General features: G+C 40.2%; 2 protein-coding genes across 4 annotated transcripts in view; one reads left to right on the top strand and one right to left on the bottom strand.

Moving 5' to 3' along the window:
- METTL8 (methyltransferase like 8) overlaps nucleotides 1-16,296 on the bottom strand; it is an 88,646-nt gene extending 72,350 nt beyond the window's left edge. Inside the window, exon 1 of the mRNA XM_036255022.1 lies at nucleotides 16,275-16,296. The gene's annotated coding sequence lies outside the window, so the exon portion shown is untranslated. The remainder of the gene's footprint in view (nucleotides 1-16,274) is intronic.
- A 677-nt stretch (nucleotides 16,297-16,973) lies between these two features.
- Nucleotides 16,974-20,941, top strand: part of DCAF17 (DDB1 and CUL4 associated factor 17) — a 33,374-nt gene continuing 29,406 nt past the window's right edge. For 2 of the 3 annotated variants that reach the window (XM_036255012.1, XM_036255011.1), the window contains exons 1-2: nucleotides 16,974-17,099; nucleotides 17,510-17,613. In XM_036255012.1, coding sequence (XP_036110905.1) covers nucleotides 16,974-17,099; nucleotides 17,510-17,613 — 230 coding nt within the window. Of the gene's footprint in view, nucleotides 17,100-17,509; nucleotides 17,614-18,746; nucleotides 18,833-20,941 lie in introns of those variants that run through there. The other variant, XM_036255013.1, reaches the window with a different exon arrangement.

The following is a 20,941-nucleotide window of genomic DNA, read 5'->3' as shown; positions in this document are numbered from 1 at the left end:
TGTTCAATAACATGCTAATATTTAGCCTCCATGTTTTCAAATGTCTTTGCATGCTTTTGTTGCAATTGATTTCTAGTTTCATGCCACTGTGATCTGAGAAGATGCTTGATATGATGTCAATCTTCTTGAACTTGTAGAGATTTAGTTTGTGCCCTAACATGTGGTCTGTCTTTGAGAATGTCCCATGTGCACTTGAGAAGAATGTGAATTCCATAGTTTTGGGGTGTAATTCTCTGTAGATATCTATTAAATCCATTTGGTCTAGTGCTTCATTTAGAGTCTCTGTTTCCTTGCTAATTTTTTTGTCTAGAAGATCTATCCAGTGATGTCAGCGGGGTGTTGAAGTCCCCTGCTATGATTGTAGTGCTGTCGATTTCTTCTTTGAAGTCCTCCAAAAGATTTTTAATATATGTTGGTGCTCCTATATTGGGTGCATATATGTTTACCAAGGTTATATCTTCCTGTTGGATAGATCCTTTCAATATATGTAGTGGCCTTCTTTGTCTCTGGTTATGGTCTTCATTTTGAAATCTACTTTATCCGATATGAGTATTGATACCCCAGCTTGTTTTTCCTTTCCATTTGCTTGAAAGATTTTTTTCCATCCCTTCACTTTCCACCTATGTGAGTCTTTTGTTGTGAGGTGGGTCTCTTGTAAACAACATATATGTGAGTTATGCTTTCTTATCCAATCAGCTACTCTGTTTCTTTTTATCAGAGCATTCAAACCATTCACATTTAAGGTGATAATTGACATGTACTTATTTATTGCCATTTTCATTTAGTGTGGTTCTATTTTTCTTCCTATTTCTTGTACTAATTACAGCAATCCTTTTACTATATCTTGCAGTGCTGGTTTGGTGCTAATGTATTCCCTTAGCCTTTTTTTGTCTGAGACGCTCTTTATTTGACCTTCTATTTTGAATGATAGCCTTGCTGGATAGAATAGTCTTGGATTCACATCCTTGGTTTTCATGACCTTGATTACTTCATGCCACTCCTTTCTGGCCTGTAGTGTTTCTTGTGAGAAGTCAGCTGAGAGCCTTATGGGTGTTCCTTTGTAGGTAACCTGTCACTTATCTCTTGCTGCCTTTAGGATTCTCTCTTTGTCTTTAATTTTTGGCATTTTAATAACTATGTGTCTTGGTGTGAGCCTGTTTGGGTTCTTCTTACTTGGGGCTCTCTGTGCTTCTTGAACTTGAATGCCTTCTTCCTTCACCAAGTTAGGAAAGTTTTCTGTCACTATTTCTTCAAATATATTCTCTAACCCTTGCCCATTTTCTTCCTCTTCCGGGACTCCTATGATGTGAATGTTATTGCGTTTCCAGTTGTCCCACAGTTCTCTTAAGCTATCTTCTTATTTTTTAATTGCTTTTTTCTTTTTGGTTTTCTTATTGGTAGATTTTTTCTACCCTGTCTTCTAATTCACTGATCCAGTCCTCAGCTTCCTCTACTCTCCTGGTTAGTCCTTCCAATGTGTTCTTTATTTCTGCTATGTCATTCTTCATTTCCATTTGGTTGGTTTTCAATGTTTCTATATCTTTAGTCATGGTGGTGATGTCTTTATTCATGCTGTTGAGTTCGTCAAGATCATGGCTCTGAACTCTACCTCTGATAATTTGCTTAACTGCATTTCATTTATCTCATCTTCAATAGAGTTCTTATGTTCTTTCATTTGGGATTTGTTTCTTTGTTTCACCATTTTTGCTATTTCAGTGGGTTTTGGAGTCTGCCAAATTTTCCCTTTGTGTGTTGGTGGTGTGCTGTTTGTCGCTCCCTGTACTGTGTTCGGATGGGCCTGGGTGTGCCTACGTTAAACACCACTGTCAAGTCTTACTTTCCTGGGTAGATTTGCAATCCCAGGAAAGATTCGGTTATCCCTTAGCTTTCCCTGGAGGCTAGTAGTCTGTTACTCAGTGCCTTGGAATGTAGCCCTGGTGTTCTGAATAATAGGATTTCCAGAGGGTGGGATAGATGCTGGTTGTTACGAGCCTCCACTTGCATTTCTTTGCCTCACCTGGGAAAGGCTGAATCTCCGAGGGGGGTCTGCTGCTTTTCCCCCACAGCTCTGGGAAGGAGCACATTGGCCACCGTCCTTTGTGGCATCAACTCAGCAAAAACTCTGAGTGCCCTCCAAATCTCCATTGTCTCCAGAGTTCCAGTCCAGTCTGCCCTCCCTCTGCTGTAGCCCCCAGGTGAGTGGCTGTGGCTATTTTAGTGCTCTGTCCTAGCTCTCTGCACTCTAGAACAGGCTTGGTCTTTATTCCCCAAGGGCGCTGCTCACAGCTAAGACTGCTGCTGTTCTTGGGCTCCCAACCCACTACCCTCTCGTGCTTCCACAGATCCTACCAGTGTCCCTGGTTATATGGTCCTGTCCTGCTGCTTTTCTGTTGCTTTTTTCCAAGGATTTGTCTTTATTTTAGTTATAATTCCTGTTTGGTCCTGGAAGATCATCTGTGTAGCTTCCCTTCACTCCACCTCCATTTTCACATCCTCTATGCCTATCTTGTGAGCAGCTGGGTCGCACAGGCCTCTCTGGTGTCCCCACACCCTGCATGTCCCGCGGGTAACTGGATGGCACAGTCCCTTTGAGGACCTGGCTCTTTGCCTATGTTATGGGCTGCTGGGTTGCACTGGCCTCTCTGGTGCTTAAGCACCCCGCTGGTCCTGCAGGTAACTGGGTGGCACAGTCCCTGCTGGGTTGCGCAGGTCTCTCTGGTGCTTCAGCACCCCGCAGTTCCCGCGGGTAACTAGATTGTACAGTCCCTCCTGGGTCACACAGGCCTCTCTGGTGCCCCCGCACCCTGCAGGTCCCTTGGGCAGGCAGCTGGATCGCACTAGTCCCTCTCGGTCTCCGGTTTCCCACTGCTCTTGTGGGCTTCTGGGTCACAAAGGCTTCTCTGGTGCCCCAGCATCCTGCAGGACCCACGGGCAGCTGGATCACACTAGTCCCTCTTGGGCTCCGGCTTCCTACTGCTCTTGTGAGCTGCTGGTCCGCACAGGCCTCCGTGGAGCCCCAGGTCCTGCCGCTGGTGGCTGGGGAGTGCTGCTGCCCCATGGGGCTCCACTCCTGCTCAACTTTTGCTGAAGTTTTTGGGGATGGGTCTCAGCTGTTGGTCTGTGCTTCTGTTGCCTGGGAATGGATATCTGCTTCCCAGCCTCTGTTGCGAGGGGTATATCTCGACTCTGATTAGGCTGCTACTATGGGGGATAGTGCTGGGCTCCCGGCTGTCCACAGCTTCTGCAACCGGCACCCTGGGAGCTCCACTACTGTGCACCAGTCTGTGTTGACACAGAATGTCCACTGATCTGATGGTGCCAGGTGCATTGGTGGACTCAGGTTGCTGGGCCCTAGCCGCTCCCATTGCCTCCTCTCAGGGAAGACCTGGGATCTTCCAAAATGGTGGGACCTCCCCGCGGCCCAGGGAGAAGTGCCCTGAAGAGCTGCTTATGGTGGTAGCCAGCTGCTCCCATCCACAGCACAGGAACCTTCTCCTCTGCATCTCTGCACTGCAGGAGTTTGGTCGTCCACCTTCATGTCCGCTCACACCCTCTCACACACTAACTCACTTTATCACACACTCACCCTCCCTCCGGTCCTGCCTGCCACCATCTTCCTGTTATCCAGTTTAATTTTTAATACAGTAAATATGGGTAACTATGACAAAACTCAGGGGAGCCTGAATAATTTTTCAGAGTGTCTAGGGGCCCTGAAAACAAAAAGCTTGAGAACCACTGCTTTAGATTAATTTTCTGAGGTGGAAAGTCCATCTTTTTAAAAAATGGTGCAATGGCTTTCCATCATTTTGGCAAAGGTGAAATGTCAAGGTCAGTGGTGTGCAGGAACAAGCATCCTCACACTGTCAGGGAAAGCTGCATTGAAAGACCTTTCCTGAGGGAACTGTGGCAATACATATGAAAATTTTTTAAAGAGTTTTATGGAAAATTCCATTTATAGGAATACATCCTAAGGATATAATCAGAAAGACTTTAAGTATTTGTCACGGCACTATTTATACATTATAATGAAAAACTCCAAACAATCCCAATACTCTTTAGAGGACTGACCAAATTATTATACATCCATATGAAGAAGATTATGTAGCCACTTAAAATGTTGCTAAAACCTGCCCTGGCCAGTTTGGCTCAGTGGTTATAGTGTCGGCCTAAGGAGAGAAGGGTTGAGGGTTTGATTCCCAGTTAAGGGCAGGTACCTGGGCTGCAGGTTCAATTCCCAGCCCCAGCTGAGGTCGTGCAGGAGACAATCAATCAATGTGTCTCTCTCACATAGATGTCTCTCTCTCTCTCCCTCTTTCCCTTCCACCTTATCTAAATATCAATGGAAAAATATCCTCGGATGACAATTAACAAAACAAACAAACAAACAAACAAAAATGTTGCTAAAACCTAAATGTACTGATATGTAAAGAAATCCATTATTTATTAGGTGGGGGAAAAGTCAGGTACAAAAGATTACCTTTAGTATGATCTTATTTTTTAATTTAAAAAAATGTTTCTATTGATATTATTTTAGAGGGAGAGGGAGAGAGAGACCGAAAATTGATGTGAGAGAACCACCAATCACCTGCCTCCTGCATGCTCCCCACTGGGGATCAAGCCCACAACCTGGGCATGTGCCCTGACCAAGAATCGAACCAGTGACCTCTTGGTGTCTGGGGGATTCAATCTACTGAGCCACACAGGCTGGACAGTATGATCTTACTTTTTAAAATTTACATATACTCATGGACATGGACAACAGTGTGGTGATGGCAGGGTGGAGGGAAGGGGTAGAGGTGGAAGAGGGCATAGAGGTGATAAATGGTGTTGGGAAAAAAAAGTAAAAATCAATAAACCTCTTAATAGTAACAAACAAACAAAAAATTAAGATATAGAAAAAATAAAATAGAAACGTAAAAAAATAATAATAAAATACATACCAGCATATAGAAAAGGTCCAGAAGCATTTACAATAGTTATCTTTCATTGAGAGGCTCAAGGAGATCCTTATATTTTCTTCTTAATATATCTTGAAATATATGTTTCTCTTTCTTTTTAAGTAAACTCAAACTATCTTTAGAATCATAAAACATAAAAATATTTTCACTAAACACTAGAAAGTTTTCCAAATTTTTCTGGTGGTCACTCATTTATATGGAATAAAGAGGGCATGTGATTCTATAAGAGCCTGGTTAATGGGACCCAGACAGGGTGCTGTGGATGGCTGGATTCAAGACCCAAAATCCCTAAGTTACTTTTAAAAGATCCCAATTTGTTAGACCAGTTAAGGTGGACAATTGCAGATGCTGAGCAGGTAGGGCAAAGAGCCCTGAAAGAGAAAAAATATTATTAGGAAAGGCAAAGAGTAGCAGGAGTAGATGGAAAACAATGTACTGTAGATGGACAAATAATCAATAATAGAATGTCAAATTCCAGTTACCCAGGAACTTCCTATTCACCAACTATGGCAGGTACTTGCTACTTGTTACATTGCTGTGGGACGTTATGGCTGCTCTCCCTTTCCATTTGGTGATTCTGATGTGCCAGAACCTCCTCATTTATAGCACTTGTTAGTCATCAGGCAGCAAATGCAGATGGCACCAGTCAGGTCTGCCCAGCCTAGCTTCTGGGAAAGCTCTTGCACCCTCTGCTGGTCAGCTCCATTCTACAACAGAGGGTGGTGTCTGAAGGAGACAACTTCCCAAATCACAGGGATACAGTTTTGTGTTCTCTCTATAGCTAATTTCGGTGAAGAGTTTGGAAACTATTTCCTCAAACTTCATCCTCACTCCCAAGAGACAATTCTAGATTAAAACAATGCCTTCCTTTGTCACACCAAAGAAAAACATCTTAGAAACCAAAGTCTTATGAAAATCTATTCAAAAGCATTTTAAATTCAAAATGATTTCACCTTATTACATAATAAAGGTATGCAGATGACTGCAACACTTACTAGGACTTTAATGTCCTATTGTTTTTATTCTGGTTGAAAACCTGGGAATTACTATAATCATAATATTTGTATAGTTTTTATAATTTACAAAAAAGCCCTCATTTTCACACCTAATTCTTACAACAACCATATAATCGAGGGAGGAAGGCAAGACAAGCATTTTTATCACCATTTTACAGATGTGGGAGATGAGAATTAAAGAGGTTACATGACTTGCCTTGATATCTATCTCTCTCTCTCTCTCTCTCTCTCTCTCTCTCTCTCTCACACACACACACACACACACACACACACACACAGCCACACTCCAAGCAGGCCTCTAATTCCAAACTCTACATCCTACTCAGGAAACTCTTCTACCTGTGCTGCTGGTCTATAAAGAGTTTCCTATAGAGTTGGTATGTATTTTAGTACAGAAGTAGAAGGCCTAAGACATATTTCTAAAATACATTTCATTTTGTTTCAATTATGACCAAAATTTTAGATGCCGAATTCTAAATCTAGGGGTTTGCACTGGAGGCAGTGCTCTGTCCTAAAGGAACATCAGTTTAAAGGAGCAAGGGAAGTAGGTGTTTTGGTGAGAAATCTCCTGAAAACCACATAAAGTTAACTTCAGTATTTCAATGTGTGGCATGTCTATGCCCATAAAATGTAGATCCTGTCAGGCTTTTGGCTTCGGCATTCACTTAGTCACTCAGCATGAAATCCTCAAGTTCTGGTCCTGCTTTCCCTTGAATCTTTATCATCTTAATGATTTCCCCTTATGAACAAAGCACTATGGGTATTGTTTTGTTGGAGTGCCAAGCTAACAATCAGTATGCTGAATAAGAAAGATTCAGTGAAATTCAGCTAATATCACAAAGATCCCCAAAATGAAAGAGAAAAGCAAAGTAGTAATGATAAATAGAATCAAAGAATTATATAGTGATGTATGCCAGGCATACTCTAGGTGTTTTACATACAGTAACTCACTTAGTCCTCCCAAGAACCCATTTAACAGATAGGTACACTGAGGCACAGAAAGGGTAAGTAATTCCAGTTGCTCAGGATATCCAGGTTCACACAGATAGTAAATAGTGAGGCTGAGGTCTGGACCCAACAGGCTGGTAACTGAGTTCATTTTCTTAACCATTAAAGCTATTTATTCTGTCTTTATTCAGCAGTGTCTTCATATTTCTGTTGTATTCTTAAAGTACACTTTTAATTTTAGAACAGTTTTAGATTTATAGAAAAGTTACATAGTTCAGAATTCCCCTATTATTAAAATCTCTTATAAGCACACATTATAATTAACCCATATTAATACATTACTAGAAACTTAAGTCCACACTTTATTCATACTTCCTTCATTTCTGCCTGTCCTTTTTCTCTTCCAGGATTCTATCCAGGGCACCACATTACATTTAGTCATCAGGCCTCCTTAGGCCCCTTCAGCTCTAACAGTCTCTCAGACTTTGTTTTTGATGACTCTGACAGTTAGTTTTGAGGAGTATTGATCCAGTATCTGGTAGAATGCTCCTCAATACATATTCATTAGATGTTTTTCTCATGCTTAGACTGGGGTTATGGGTCTTAGGGAGGAAAAACACAGACGTAAACTGCCATTCTTGTCATGTCAAGGGTACAAAGTATGAACATAATTTATTACCACTGATGTTAAACTGGATCACTTGGCTGATATAATGATTGACAGACTTCTCCACTGTGAGGTTGCTCCCCTGTCTTTCCACACTGTATTCCTTGGAAGGAAATGGCTAGGTGCAGTCCACACTTAAGGAGTGGTGAATGATGCTTTACATCGTTAAGGTCAGAGTAACAACATAAATTATTTGGAATTCTTTTGCATGGGAGGTTTGTTTCTTCTTCCCCATTTATTTATTTATTCGACCATTTGTTCATATCAGTATAGACTCATAATTATTTTAAACTTGGGATTATAACCCAATACTGCTTTATTTATTTTGTTGCTCAATACTACTTTATTTCAGTTGGCGCCTACATCCTTTTGACATACTCCCATCATTATGTTTTTTAGCACTTCCTTACTTTCTGGCACTACAAGATGTTGCAGGCTCATACTGTATGTGCCTTGACCTAGTCTTAGAATCAGCCATTTCTCCAAAGAGCATTTGTTCCTTTTTTTTTTTTTGTAATTTTTTTTCCTTTATTGATTTTTAGAGAGAAGGAGAGGGAGAGAGAGATAGAAACATCATTGAGAACATCGATTGGCTGCCTCCTGCATGCACCTCACTGAGGATGGGGCCCACCACTTGGGCATGTGACCTGACCGGGGATTGAACTGGCGACCTCTTGGTGCATGGGTCGATGCTCAGCCACTGAGCCACACCAGCTGGATAAGCATTTGTTCCTTTTATGGGAGAATGGTCTGGGTACTGGGTGTGCTCCTTGCTACCAAGTTGCTTCTAAAGCCTCTCAACTGATAAAGCAAGAGGATATATATGTATACAAAATCAAGTCTATACATGTCTTTATCTATAAATGTTTCTCTATGTATCCATCTGCATATATAGTAAGCTAAACAAATGTCTCCAACTCTAATCCATTACCATGTGGATGGATCATTCTAGCCTTCATCTCTTGCTTGTCTATAACCTCCCACTTCAACAGTAAGAAACCTGGTTCTCATCATCCACCAACCAGTTATTAAGAACACATGTATAGTGGTTGGAGAACTGTTAACCCATACCTCTGTGGGAAATTATCAACTAGACTACAGTGCATACGCACAGTTCCTATTTTCTTTAGTCTTATAGTTTCATTTTCAAAGTTACTTAGGTCAGCACCTTTTCCCTGACCCCTTTCAGTGAGGTTATTGCATACATTTGTAATACAGTTAAAATTCTTTTGTTACAGTCTGCATTCCATCCTGGAATTCCCCACTTCCCCTTAATTATTTTTTTTAATTGGCATACATAAAACTAAGGTTTATTCTTTGTGCTGAAAAGCTCTATGGGTTTTAACAAATGCATAGCGTCATGTATCTACCATTATAAAATCATACAAAATAGTTTCACCACCCTAAAAAAATTAATTCTACTAATCAACACTCTCCCCACCCAAACTCCCTGTTTCTGTTACTTTTCCCTAATAGACAATGTACTTGACATCATTGCTTCTCTTCCTTTCCCCTTACAACAACATGTTCACATTTATAATCTCCTGTGAGTCTCACTTCAATCCTGAGTGTTTCCACTTAGCAGATGATTGAATGAAACTCAGAATAAGTGGCTTGGTCAAGATCTCACGCAGTGGTGGTGCTGGCACCATAACTTATGCCTTTGAATTCCTGGTGTGATGCTCATTCTACTATACAACACTGCTCCCTTGTTCTCAGCAGGGAGGGAAATGGCTGTGCATGGAGGCGAGAAGACAGAGACAATGGATAGTAAGTGATCATATCTTACATTAATGGAAACATTTACACTAAAAAAATTAAGAAAGTATAATTCCAGTTCTGATAATTTGGTAAACCTCACACTTCAAAAACCTTTCTGCTATAAAATACTCTCAAATGGCTGGTTAAATACATTTAAAAAAATATTTTAGGTACATCACTGAGTAAGCAAGAAGGAATGAGAAATCTTCAGAGATCAAAAGCTAGTGAAGATGCCCTAGCCAGTCTGGCTCAGTAGTTAGAGCATCGGCCCTCGGACCAAAGAGTCATGGGTTCGATTCTGGTCACGGGCACGTACCTCGGTTGTGGTTCCGTCCCTGGCCCTGGTCAGGGTCATGCAGGAGGCAACCAATTAGTGTGTCTCTCTCACATCAATGTTTCTCTCTCTCTCTCTTTCCCTCCCTCCCTCCCTCCCTCCTACTCTATCTGATAAATGGGAAAATGTCCTAAAGTGAGGATTTAAAAAAAAAGCTAGCGAAGGTCTAGAAAGCTGAGTAAGAACTGAAGCTAGCAGCTGCCCAAATCAAAAACAAACACATCACAACAACTTCTCTAAATAAACTTGTTTAGTTCAATACTAGAAAAAATGTTTGTGTAATTCACTAAATTACCAGATTAAAGAAAAGCAATGGTATGATCACCTCAGCAAAGAGAGAAAGTAGATTCAATACCCATTCACGATTAAAAATCAAATAAGTCTTTTAGCAAATATAGAGATGGAAGAGAGTTTCTTTAATCTGAGAAAGGGTGGCTACCAAAAACCTACAATGTCACCCTTAATGGTGAAATATTAGAAGTTTATAAACATGAGTAAGACAAGGATGTCCATTATCACTGGTTCTACTCAACTGCACTAGAGATCCTGGCCAGCACTAGACGAAAAAAAGGAGAAACAAAAGGTAAGAGTTGGGAAGGAAGTAACAAAACAGTCACAGTTTCCGAGGACATGATTATTTTCATAGAAAAATCCCCTAAACCTTACAAATGACAATTACTACTATTAAAAACAAAGTTTAGCCCTGGCTGGTTTGGCTCAGCGGTTAGAGTGTCAGCCTGCAGTCCAGAGAGACCCAGGTTCGGTTCCCACTAAGGGCACGTACCTCGGTTGCAGTTTGTCCCCGGCCCTGGTTGGTCGTGCGGGTGGCAGCCACTTGATGTGTCCCTTTCACATCAATGTTTCTCTCGCTCTCTCTTCCTCTCCCTCCCTCCCACTCTATCTGAACAAAAAATGGAAAAATGTCCTCGGGTGAGGATAAAAAAAAAAAGTTTAGTAAGGTTGCTAAATGGAAGATCAAGATACAAAAAGACAATTGCATTTTTATATACTAGCAAAGCAAATATAGTTAGAAATCTAATTTTAAAATGTACCATTTATAACACTGGCCAAAAATATAATGATGTACATAAGAAGTTGCAAAATATGAAATCCTCTAAGAAAAAATTATAAAATTTCATTGAAAGACACTAAAGAGCTAAACAAATGGAGAGACATATTGTCTTCATAGGATAGTTTGATATGGTAAAGATGTCAGTTCTCTTCAAGTTGATATACAGATATAATGCTATACCAATAAAAATCCCAGTAAGGTGCTTTTGTGCTTTTCTTTGTGTGTGTGTGGCACTTAAGCTGGTTCAAAGATACATGAAAGTGCAAACTGCAAAAAAAGAAAAGGTACTCCTGAAGAAAAGGAGTAAGTAGAGGACTTGCCCTATCAGCTCTCAGCCCTTATTATTAAGTTGGTCAGAAATTAGGCTAGGGATAGAAAAACAGAACAATGGAAGGAAAACAGAGCCCAGAAACAGACCTGACTATGAATGTAAACTTAATATACAACAAGAATTAGCACTGTAGATCTATAGAGAACTTACGGACCCTTCAATAAATGGCCTGGGACAAATGGTTTTATTCATGTAGAAAAAAAAAATTAGGGATAATAAGTAATATTGGTTTAAGCTGCTATGTTTTTGGTAATTTGTTGCACAGCAATAGAAAACAAATATACTTTAACAAGTGTAACAGGAGGCGGGTTTAAGACATAGCAGCACCTTTCTAGGAATAAAAACCTGAAAGACATTAAAGCCCAGCCAGAGAAAATGGATAACCTGTGGTAAATTCATACAATGAAATAACTCAACGTAGTAAAAATAAATGAAATAAACTAAGGTAACTTGTCAAGTGTAATGCTGGGAAAAAAAAATATGCAATCTGTAGAAGAGTACATATATACACTATGATTCAATTTATACAATGTTCAAAATCATTAAAAACTTAATATTTTATTTATATAAAAAGGAAGGAGGGATCTGGGAACCAGGAGGGGCACACAAGAGATGTCAAAGTTTTAGGAAATGTTCTGGTTTTGTTTTTGTTTTTTTAAATTGATGATAGATATATGAGTATTTGTTTTATAAGTATTATTTATATATTATGCTATGTAATATATAATACATATATATTATGTATTATACATATTCTTTGAATAATTAAAATACTTTAAAAAACTTTACTATCAATCCTTTAAACCTAAATCCTTCTGGATTTTATATATATATAAACATGTTACATGTTCTGACAAATATAATTAAAATATATATAGAAAAAAACGTAAGAACAAATTTGTGATCAAAAGCCTCAATAATTTTGGAATTTCCAAAAGTCACTCTCACCTGGACTACTACAATTACCTGCTAACTGATCTATTTCACCCTTGTTCTTGATGCTGTTCCCAACTGTCTCTTAAAAGGAATGTTGTATCACTCATGATTTTTGCATCAGATTATCATGATCCCACATGATCTGACCCTTGCCTACTTCTGGGACCTGATTTTATTCCCCTCTTCCAACATGCCCCAGCCACAGAACAGATCCTAACATTCTCTAGTATTAATGTCTAAAATACTAATGTGTACAGTTAATAAAATCTAGGCACTGTTTCATTGACATTGCATCTTCTTTTTTTTTTTTTTTTTTGATACATGCCCTTAGTGGGAACCAAACCCAGGATTCTCTGGTCTACAGGCCGACACTCTAATCGCTGAGCCAAAATGGCCAGGGCAACACTGCATCTTGAGTACTCTTTGTTTTTCATTTGTTCTGGGGAATTGGGGGATGTTTATTTGTGGTTCTGCTTTACTTGAATCTTTTTTTCTTCATCATTAATACCCACTACATTAGAATTCCTGTCACCTTTACCTCTAACATATATACTGAATCTCTTCACTTCTTTCCATCTCTCCTGCTAGCACGCCAGTCCAAACACTATCATCTTTCACCTGGACCAATGGAACAGTCACCTGTCTCCTTGCTTCCATTCTTGCTCCCCCCAGTACACCTGTATACTATAGCCATAGAAATCTTATTATAATAAAAATTAAATCATGTCACTCTCCTTCAGATGGCTTCCCATTATAACAGAATAAAATATGAAATTCTTTACATCTGAAATAACTTATTCCCAGCCTACCTCTCCAAGTTCATCTCGCTCATGCACAACGAAAAGCCACACTGGCCTTCTGACCATTTTAAAGTAAGCCAAAGTTGTTATTGCCTTGGGGACACTGCATTCAAGCAAGCATCTCTCTATCTGGACTATTCTCACTTTAGTTCTTTACAGATTGATTATTTCTCATCATTCAGGGTTCAACTCCAAGTCCAATATTCATAGAGGTCTTCCCTGACCACTTTGGCTAAAGCAGGGCTCCCACCACTCTATCAAGCACATCACTCTGTTTTGCATTCTTCACTACACTTATTACTACCTGAAATCTTATTTTTTAAATGTATTTATTTATTCTCTTATCTATTTCCCCCAATATGTAGGGACCTTGTCAATCCTGTTTACTGTTATACTCTATGCCAAAATAGTACCCAGTACATTGTACGAAAATAATTACATGTTGAATGAATGACCTCTTATGGCCTTGATTCAGATTTTTTGGTCTCTGAACAAATGATCAAGTTTAATAACTTGAGTAGTTTATATATTTGTGTTTATACTATGCTTCTTTAAACAAAACACATAAACAGAAAGCATTTTATTAACTTCTGATTTCATATGTCTTTTTCCTTGTCTTTAAAATATCATGGCAGCCCTGGCCAAGTGGCTCAGTTGGTTGGAGCATCATCCAGTACACCAAAAAGGTTGCAAGTTTGATTCCCAGTCAGAGCACATACCTAGGTTTCGGGTTTGATCTTCAGTTTGGGCACGTTGGGGTTCCTATGGGAGGCAGCCAATTGATGTTTCTCTCATCTCTCTCTCTTAAAAAAATCAATTAAAAGTATACATATATCTTCAGATAAGGATTAAAAAATAAAACATCATGGCAAAGATGGTTAAGTATTCTGTAAACATCACATAGACACAGACTGGAATAAAAGGAACTAATGTTTGTTCTATGCCCAAAATTAAGAGAAGTCATTTCCAAATCCTAAACTAGGGACATCTGTTCATGCCATTTGACCTTCAACAAGTGGAAAACATCTACTTTACAGGTAGAATTGTTGGGATTTAAGTTTTTATAAAGTTATTTCTTCTTATTAATATTGTGGTTTCCTATTGATTTAAAGAGTAAAGGGAGACAAAATATGCATCTATGTTAAAAGTACTTAATTGCTGATAAAAGATTCTGTACATTGTCTTTAGAGTGATCCATTCATTCAACATACATATGTGTCCTTAGTACAATGCCTAAAATATAGTTAATGCATATGTATGTTGAATAAATGAATGGACTACCCTAAAAACAATGGTGGAAAGTCAAAGGACAATTCTTATATAGTGCCACAACCAACATATGTAGAACATGCTAGAAGAGGGCAAGGATATAACTAAAGTGTAGAGGTCAGGAAAAGTGTCTGAGTGGAGCTGTGATACCTGGGATGAGTCTAGAGATACACAGATAAGAGAAGGAGAGGAAGGGAGCTCCAGACAAAGACAATTTGAAAAGTAAAGGGCTGGCTTGAGCAAGTGAGCAACATATTAGGACCATGAGAGCAAATGTGAAGGGTGGAAAAGAGATGAGGCTGAAAATGTGGGCAAGATGCCGATAATAGAGTATTCTGTATACTACGCTAAGGGATTCAGATTTTGTTCTATAAGGTACCCATACAGACCCCTAGGGATTCATATATGTAGCCTAAAGGCTAAGAGATTTCTCTTAGAGAAACTTTTTTTCAGTTTGATTTTAAAAATCTAAAAAAAAAAATTTCTTAACAGAAGGACACTTTGAATCACCTGGATGCCCACCTTTTAATCGATTACTGTCACAAGATTTCAGTTCACGTTTGTGTTTAGGAGTGCACTGGTAAACAGGTGGCACCATTTGTCACTGGCATAGGTTAATGAGAAAGCAATGGGGACTACTGTATGTAAATGATTTTGTCAAGTGAAGGTCAAATGAAATCATGACAATGAAGAAAGAACATTTTACAGTATTTTAAATAAAGAAAAGAGGTGAGGGCATTGAATGAGTTCTCAACACAAAGACAGTATGGACAGGCCTTTCTATAAGGAAGTTACAACATGGAGGACAGGAAACATTCGCTTGTAGAGTGTGTTAGGCCTGGTAAAACCAGTCTCATTGGTAACAATGATAAGTATTCATTTGAATTTATTTTTTTATAGTTTTGCTTCATTTAACTTATAACTATGTATATGTTATAGTTGCATAAAAGAAACAACATAAGAAATTTATATATAGTTTTATATTTGTATATATTTAACATTCTGAAAATAGGTTAATTTAACAATAAAGAGTCCTGGGTATCTAGTTGGGTTTGAGAAATTCTGCTCTGGGTGATTGGGAACCACTCAAAGATTTTAATAGAGAAATGGAAGATTTGTGCTTTAGGAAACTCACTCTGGCAGCAGTGTAGAGGGTGGAACTGAAAGTATTCAAGGCAGAAAGGAAGTTGTTAATAACATAATGTGATAAAATGATGAGACTAAATTACTCAGGCAGTATGATGAGGAGATGGACAAGAGTTAGAATCCAAAGGACTTGGTTGTGGGTGAAGAAAATGAAGGCATCTAGGATAACTGTCCTTTGGGTGACTTGGTGGTGAGGTAAATACCACAGGAAAACAAACAAGTGGCCATCAGGGGGAAGGAGAGAGAAAAGAGATGATGGAATCAATTTAGCAATGATTTGAATTTCATTTCAGTCAAAGAAAATCCACTTATCTCTTCTGAGTCCCCGATTTCTCAGTGACAGCTGCATTCATGAATTACCAAATTAACTATTATAGCACTGTCTAAAAATACACAAAGCACTCCACAGTATGCTGTAAATAAGTTATGAAAAATCAGCAAAAGCCCAGGCCCTAAAGGAAATTCAGCAGGGTTAAAAAGAGATATGGCAAATTTTTACTAAATACCTTGTGACCCAACGCACCCACTAAGTATTCATCTCTCCCTCGCCTATGAATTGAACACGAGGTAGCAGGCCAGGTCCACGTGGGAGATGCAAAGACAGCACTATCAAGGGACTCACAAGCTGAGCAATGGGACACACCTGGTGCATGATTGCGGAACATGTAGTGCAGTGGGAACTTTGACTCTGCAGGCAGGGCTAGATATTTTATTTTAGTTTTACTTAAAGGAATCAACGTGGAATATCTTAGGCAGTCCAATAAGAATGTAACAGTTCACATTTTATTCCCATTACGGGGGGCGGGGAGGAAGGAAAATGCAGCAATGATCGCAAAACCAGCCTGTGCCCTCGCACACCGCAGAAAGGCGGGGCTCTCGGAAAGAGTAATTTCACCCTAGTTTGGTGGAAATGCCTAGCATCTTCCACCACTAACTCATGACACAAAAACACAGGGTTTACAGACCCGAACTTTTTAACCTTTAACCTCATCCACATCGTCCAACCTGGTCCTGAAGGGAAAGCCGCGGGGCGTACCTTTAGCACAGGACGCTGCTTTGGGGGGTCGCACTCGACACGGCGCCTCCCCCAGCGAAAGGCAGGGGCTGAGAGGCGTGGGGGTACCCGGGCGGCCCGAGACAGCTGCCTGAGTGCGGGGCACACGGGGGCGGGGGTGCAGCACCGCGCCGCGCCGCGCGCACACCGGAAAGGCGCGCCAGCCCCACGGCGCAGCCTCCGCCCGGTCAGAGGGGGCGGGGCGGGGCGGGGCGGGGCGGGGCGGGGCGGGGCGGGGCGGGGCCGCGGAGGGTTGGACGGGCGGCCGGAGCCGGTGCTCGGTACCTGCCGCCTGATGGGAACTGTAGTTCTGGGAACAAGCCCGGCTCCCTCAGAGGACACCGGGGACTACATTTCCCGAGGAGGGAACGGCCGCGGCAGGCCGCGCGTTACGGGGGCGACGCAGTCTGCAGTCGGGGCCAGAGCCGGAGAGCGTGTGGGGGACAGGCCGTAAAGTGGAGAGTCTTTTCCTTCCCTTTCCTTGGTGCTCAGGCGGCAACAGCTGTCTTCCTTGCCCCACTGCCGTGTGCCCCGCTGTCCGGCCCCCGTGTTAGTTTTTCCTAGTCCCCTCCGGAAGTTGGGAGCCTCTAGATTCCGAGGTGTCGGCCGGCCGCACCGCGCGGAAGTTAGGGGTGCACCCTTCTTCGGCCGGGCCAGCCCGGCGGCGCGGCCCGTGCCCCTATGGGCCCAGCCCGGAAGCCCAACGTGTGCCAGCGGCTGAGTCGCCGGGCGCTGGGCTTCTTCTCGAGCGACGCAGGCGTGGTGCAGAGGACGAACCTGGGCATCCTGCGGGCGCTGGTGTGCCAGGTGACCGCCTGCTGGCGGGGAGCGGGACGAAGGGCTGCGAGGCGCCAGGTGGTCAAGCATTCCGGGGTGCAGCTTTTATTCGGTAGAGCCCCCTTTTAAGAAGGTTATTTGTGATGGAAAGGGGCATCGATGCCCTGAACCTAGGGGTTAAGTAAATAGGTATTGAGAGGACGACCTGATGCTTTTAGTTTTTTGAGCTGCTTGTTTCTTCCTACAAACAAGCTTTCTAAACGGTTACCCCACTTAAAGCAAAACGTGAGAGTGAGGCAGTGAGGAAGAATTGAACATGTTCTTAAATTACGTACGTGAAATGTCTTTGAAAACCCTAAATGTAACTATCCATCATAAAATTGGTGCACAGTAGAGGCTTATGAGTTACTTCCTAAACCGAAATTCTTTGTGTCTTTCAGGAAAGTACTAAATTTAAGAATGTTTGGACTACTCATTCCAAGTCACCTATAGCCTATGAGAGAGGAAGAATATATTTTGATAATTATCGGTGCTGTGTCAGCAGGTATATTTTGGGATTTTTTTTTTTCTGTAATCCACCTCACTGTTGATCTTAACAGTAGTTTTCATAGAACCACATGCCTACATTAGAGCTTAGTGAAAGAGGAGAATGGAAAAATGTGTCCAAAATAGGTGGTAAAATGCGTGTAATTTGAAAATCTTGTTAAATCTAAAGTTACAGGTTTCATCTTTGTAAATACCATTTAAAGTGAAATTACTTGGTAGTGCAAACAAAATGATAAATTGCTCTCAGTGTACTGTGTAGTATTTTATTCTGCTTAAAAGATAACAGAGTCAAGAGAGCCAGGTACCTAATAATTAGATGCTGCCTTAGAGAAGATTGTATGTTTTGTTGTGGAAATACTTGCCTTTTATTGCTTAAAAGGAAATTTTCAAATTTGTTCAAGTAGGGAATAGTATAGTGAACTTACATGTACTTGTTATTGAGATTCAAAAGCTGCCACGATTTTGTTACATTTTTATCTATCCCATCCTCTCCCTTTTCCTTTATCTCTTTGCAAAGAATTTTAAAGCATATCGTAAACATCATGCTATATTAAGTTTGCTTCTCTAAAACATGGGCATTTTCTTTTTTAATGTCTTTATTTATTTTTATTAATCCTCACCCAAGGATATTTTTTCATTTATTTCCAGACAAAGTGGGAGGGAGAGGTAGAGAGAGAAACATCGATGTGAGAGAGACACATCAATTAGTTGCCTCCTGCACGATCCCCACGAGGGCTGGGAACTGAACTGCAACCGAGGTACCTGCCTTTGACCAGAATCCAACCCATGACTCATTAGTCCTTGGGCTGATGCTCTAACTGCTGAGTAAACCAGCCAGGGGTAATGTGTTTATTAAGATATAATTCATATATCATACAATTTACTCACTTAAAATATACAGTTCAATATTTTTTGGTTCATTGAGATTTAGATTTAATTAATATGAATTTGATGCACTATTGGTGGTTCATATAGGCAACCATCACTACAGTTAATTTTAGAGCATTTTCATTACCTCAGAAAGAAACCCTATACTTTTTAGTTATCACCTCAATTCCTCCATCACCCTCAGCCCTAAGCAACTGCTGATCTACTTTCTGTCTTTATAGATTCATCTGTTTCATAGAAATTGAATTATTCTTTTGTGACTGGCCTCTTATTAGATTACCAGTTTGTTATAGAAGGAACAGCCAGGTGGAAGAGATGCATAGGGCAAGGTATGTGGGAAGGGGCATGGAGATTCCATGCTCCCTGAATCTTCACATGCTCACCAACCCAGAAGCTCCTCGTCTTTTCTCATATGTATAGGGGTGGGCAAAAGAAGATTTACAGTCCGGAGTATGCAAAACGCAGAGTTTATTTGTATTATTAATTATTGTATTATTTTATGAGCAACTGTAAACCTACTTTTGCCCGCCACTCCCTGCACATTTAAAACTATATATTTCCCTCTAAGCATTGTTTTTGCTGCATCCCACAAATGTCGATATATATTTGTTTTCATTTTATTCAAAATATTTTTACATTTTGAGATTTCTTCTTTTACTCATGTTACTTAATAGTGTGTTGTTTAATCTTCACATATTTGGGATTTTTCAGCTATCTTTCTGTTACTGATTTCTAATTTAATTCCACTATGGTCTGAGAGCATACTTTATTATTTTTTAGTTTTTTAAATTTGTTAAAATGTATTCTATGGCCCAGATTGTGTCTATCTTGGTGGTTTTTTCATGTGAGCTTGAGAAGAATGTGTATTCTGATGCTGTTGGATAAAGTTCCATAGATGCCAGTTAGATGAAGTTGACTGATGGTATTGTTCAGTTCAAATATATTATTACTGACTTTCTGCTTGCTGGATTTGTTAGTTACCACAGAGGTTGTGTTGAAATGTCCATCTATAATAATGGATTCATCTGTTTCTCATTGTGTCCTATCAGTTTTTGTCTCACACATTTTGATACTCTGTTGTTAGATGCATTCATATTAAGGATGTTTATGTCTTGAAGAAGTGCCCCTTTTACCATTATGTAAGGCCACTCTTTATCCCTAATAATTTTCCTCATTGAAGTCTGCCTTGTCTGAAATTAATATAGTTAGTCTAACTTTCTTTTGATTAGTGTTTGAATGGTGTATCTTTATCCCTTTACTTTTACCCTATCTATGTCTTTATATTTAAAGTGTTTTTTGTTTTTTGTAGACAACATACATTTGGGTGTTGTTTTTTTTGTTTTTTTTTCTTATCCTCACCCAAGGACATTTTTCCATTTTTTGTTCAGATAGAGCGGGAGGGAGAGAGAGGAAGAGAGAGAGAGAGAAACATCGATGCGAAGGGACACATCGAGTGGCTGCCACCCGCACGACCGACCAGGGCCGGGGACAAACTGCAACGGAGGTACATGCCCTTAGTGGGAACCGAACCCGGGTCTCTCTGTACCGCAGGCCGACACTCCAACCGCTGAGCCAAACCGGCCAGGGCGGGTCTTGTTTTTTTCAATCCACTCTTACAGCCTCTGTCTTTCAATGGGTATATTTAGACCATTTATATTTACAGTGATTATTGATATAGTTGGTTTAATACTTAACCATATTAGTAATTATTTTCTATGCATTGCCTTTGTTCTTTATTCCCCTTTTTGTCTTTTTTTTTTTTTTTTTTTTTATGCTTCCTCTGGTTTTAATTGAGCATTTTATGTGATTCATTTTCCCTCTACTTAGCATATCAAATATACTTCTTTTTTAAATTTTTAGTGATTGCCTTATAACTTTGTAATATACATTACATCTAATCTAAATTTCTTTCAGGTAACTGGACCTCTTCATAGATAATGCAGCTACCTCATAATAGAGTATTTCTAATTCTTCCCAACTGCCTTTTATAACATTGCTGTCATTCAGTTTACTTATCCATAAGTTATAATCACTGGCTACCTTGTTGCTATTATTATTGACAAGTTTTTTGTTTGTTTTTTATCCTTACCCAAGGACATTTTTGCATTTATCTTCAGATAGAGTGGGAGGGACAAAGGGAGGAAGAGAGAGAGAAACATTGATGTGAGAGAGACACATCGAGTGGCTGCCACCCACATGACCCCAATGGGCCGGGGACAAACCGCAACTGAGGTACGTGCCCTCAGTGGAAACTGAACCCAGGACTCTCCAGTCCGTGGGCGGACACTCTTACTGCTAAGCAAAACTGGCCAGGGCTATTATTGACAAGTTTTTATCTGTTATTAGGAATAAGAAGAATAAAAGATTTTGTTTTACCTTCATTTATTTCTTCTCTAACACTCTTCCTTTCTCAATGTAGATCTGAGTTTCTGACCCAT

This window comes from Molossus molossus, unplaced genomic scaffold (assembly GCF_014108415.1).
Source record: "Molossus molossus isolate mMolMol1 unplaced genomic scaffold, mMolMol1.p scaffold_m16_p_11, whole genome shotgun sequence".
Classification (NCBI taxonomy): Eukaryota; Metazoa; Chordata; class Mammalia; order Chiroptera; family Molossidae; genus Molossus; species Molossus molossus.
Note: the sequence above shows the minus strand (reverse complement) of the source record. Positions and strands in the feature narration are given on the sequence as shown.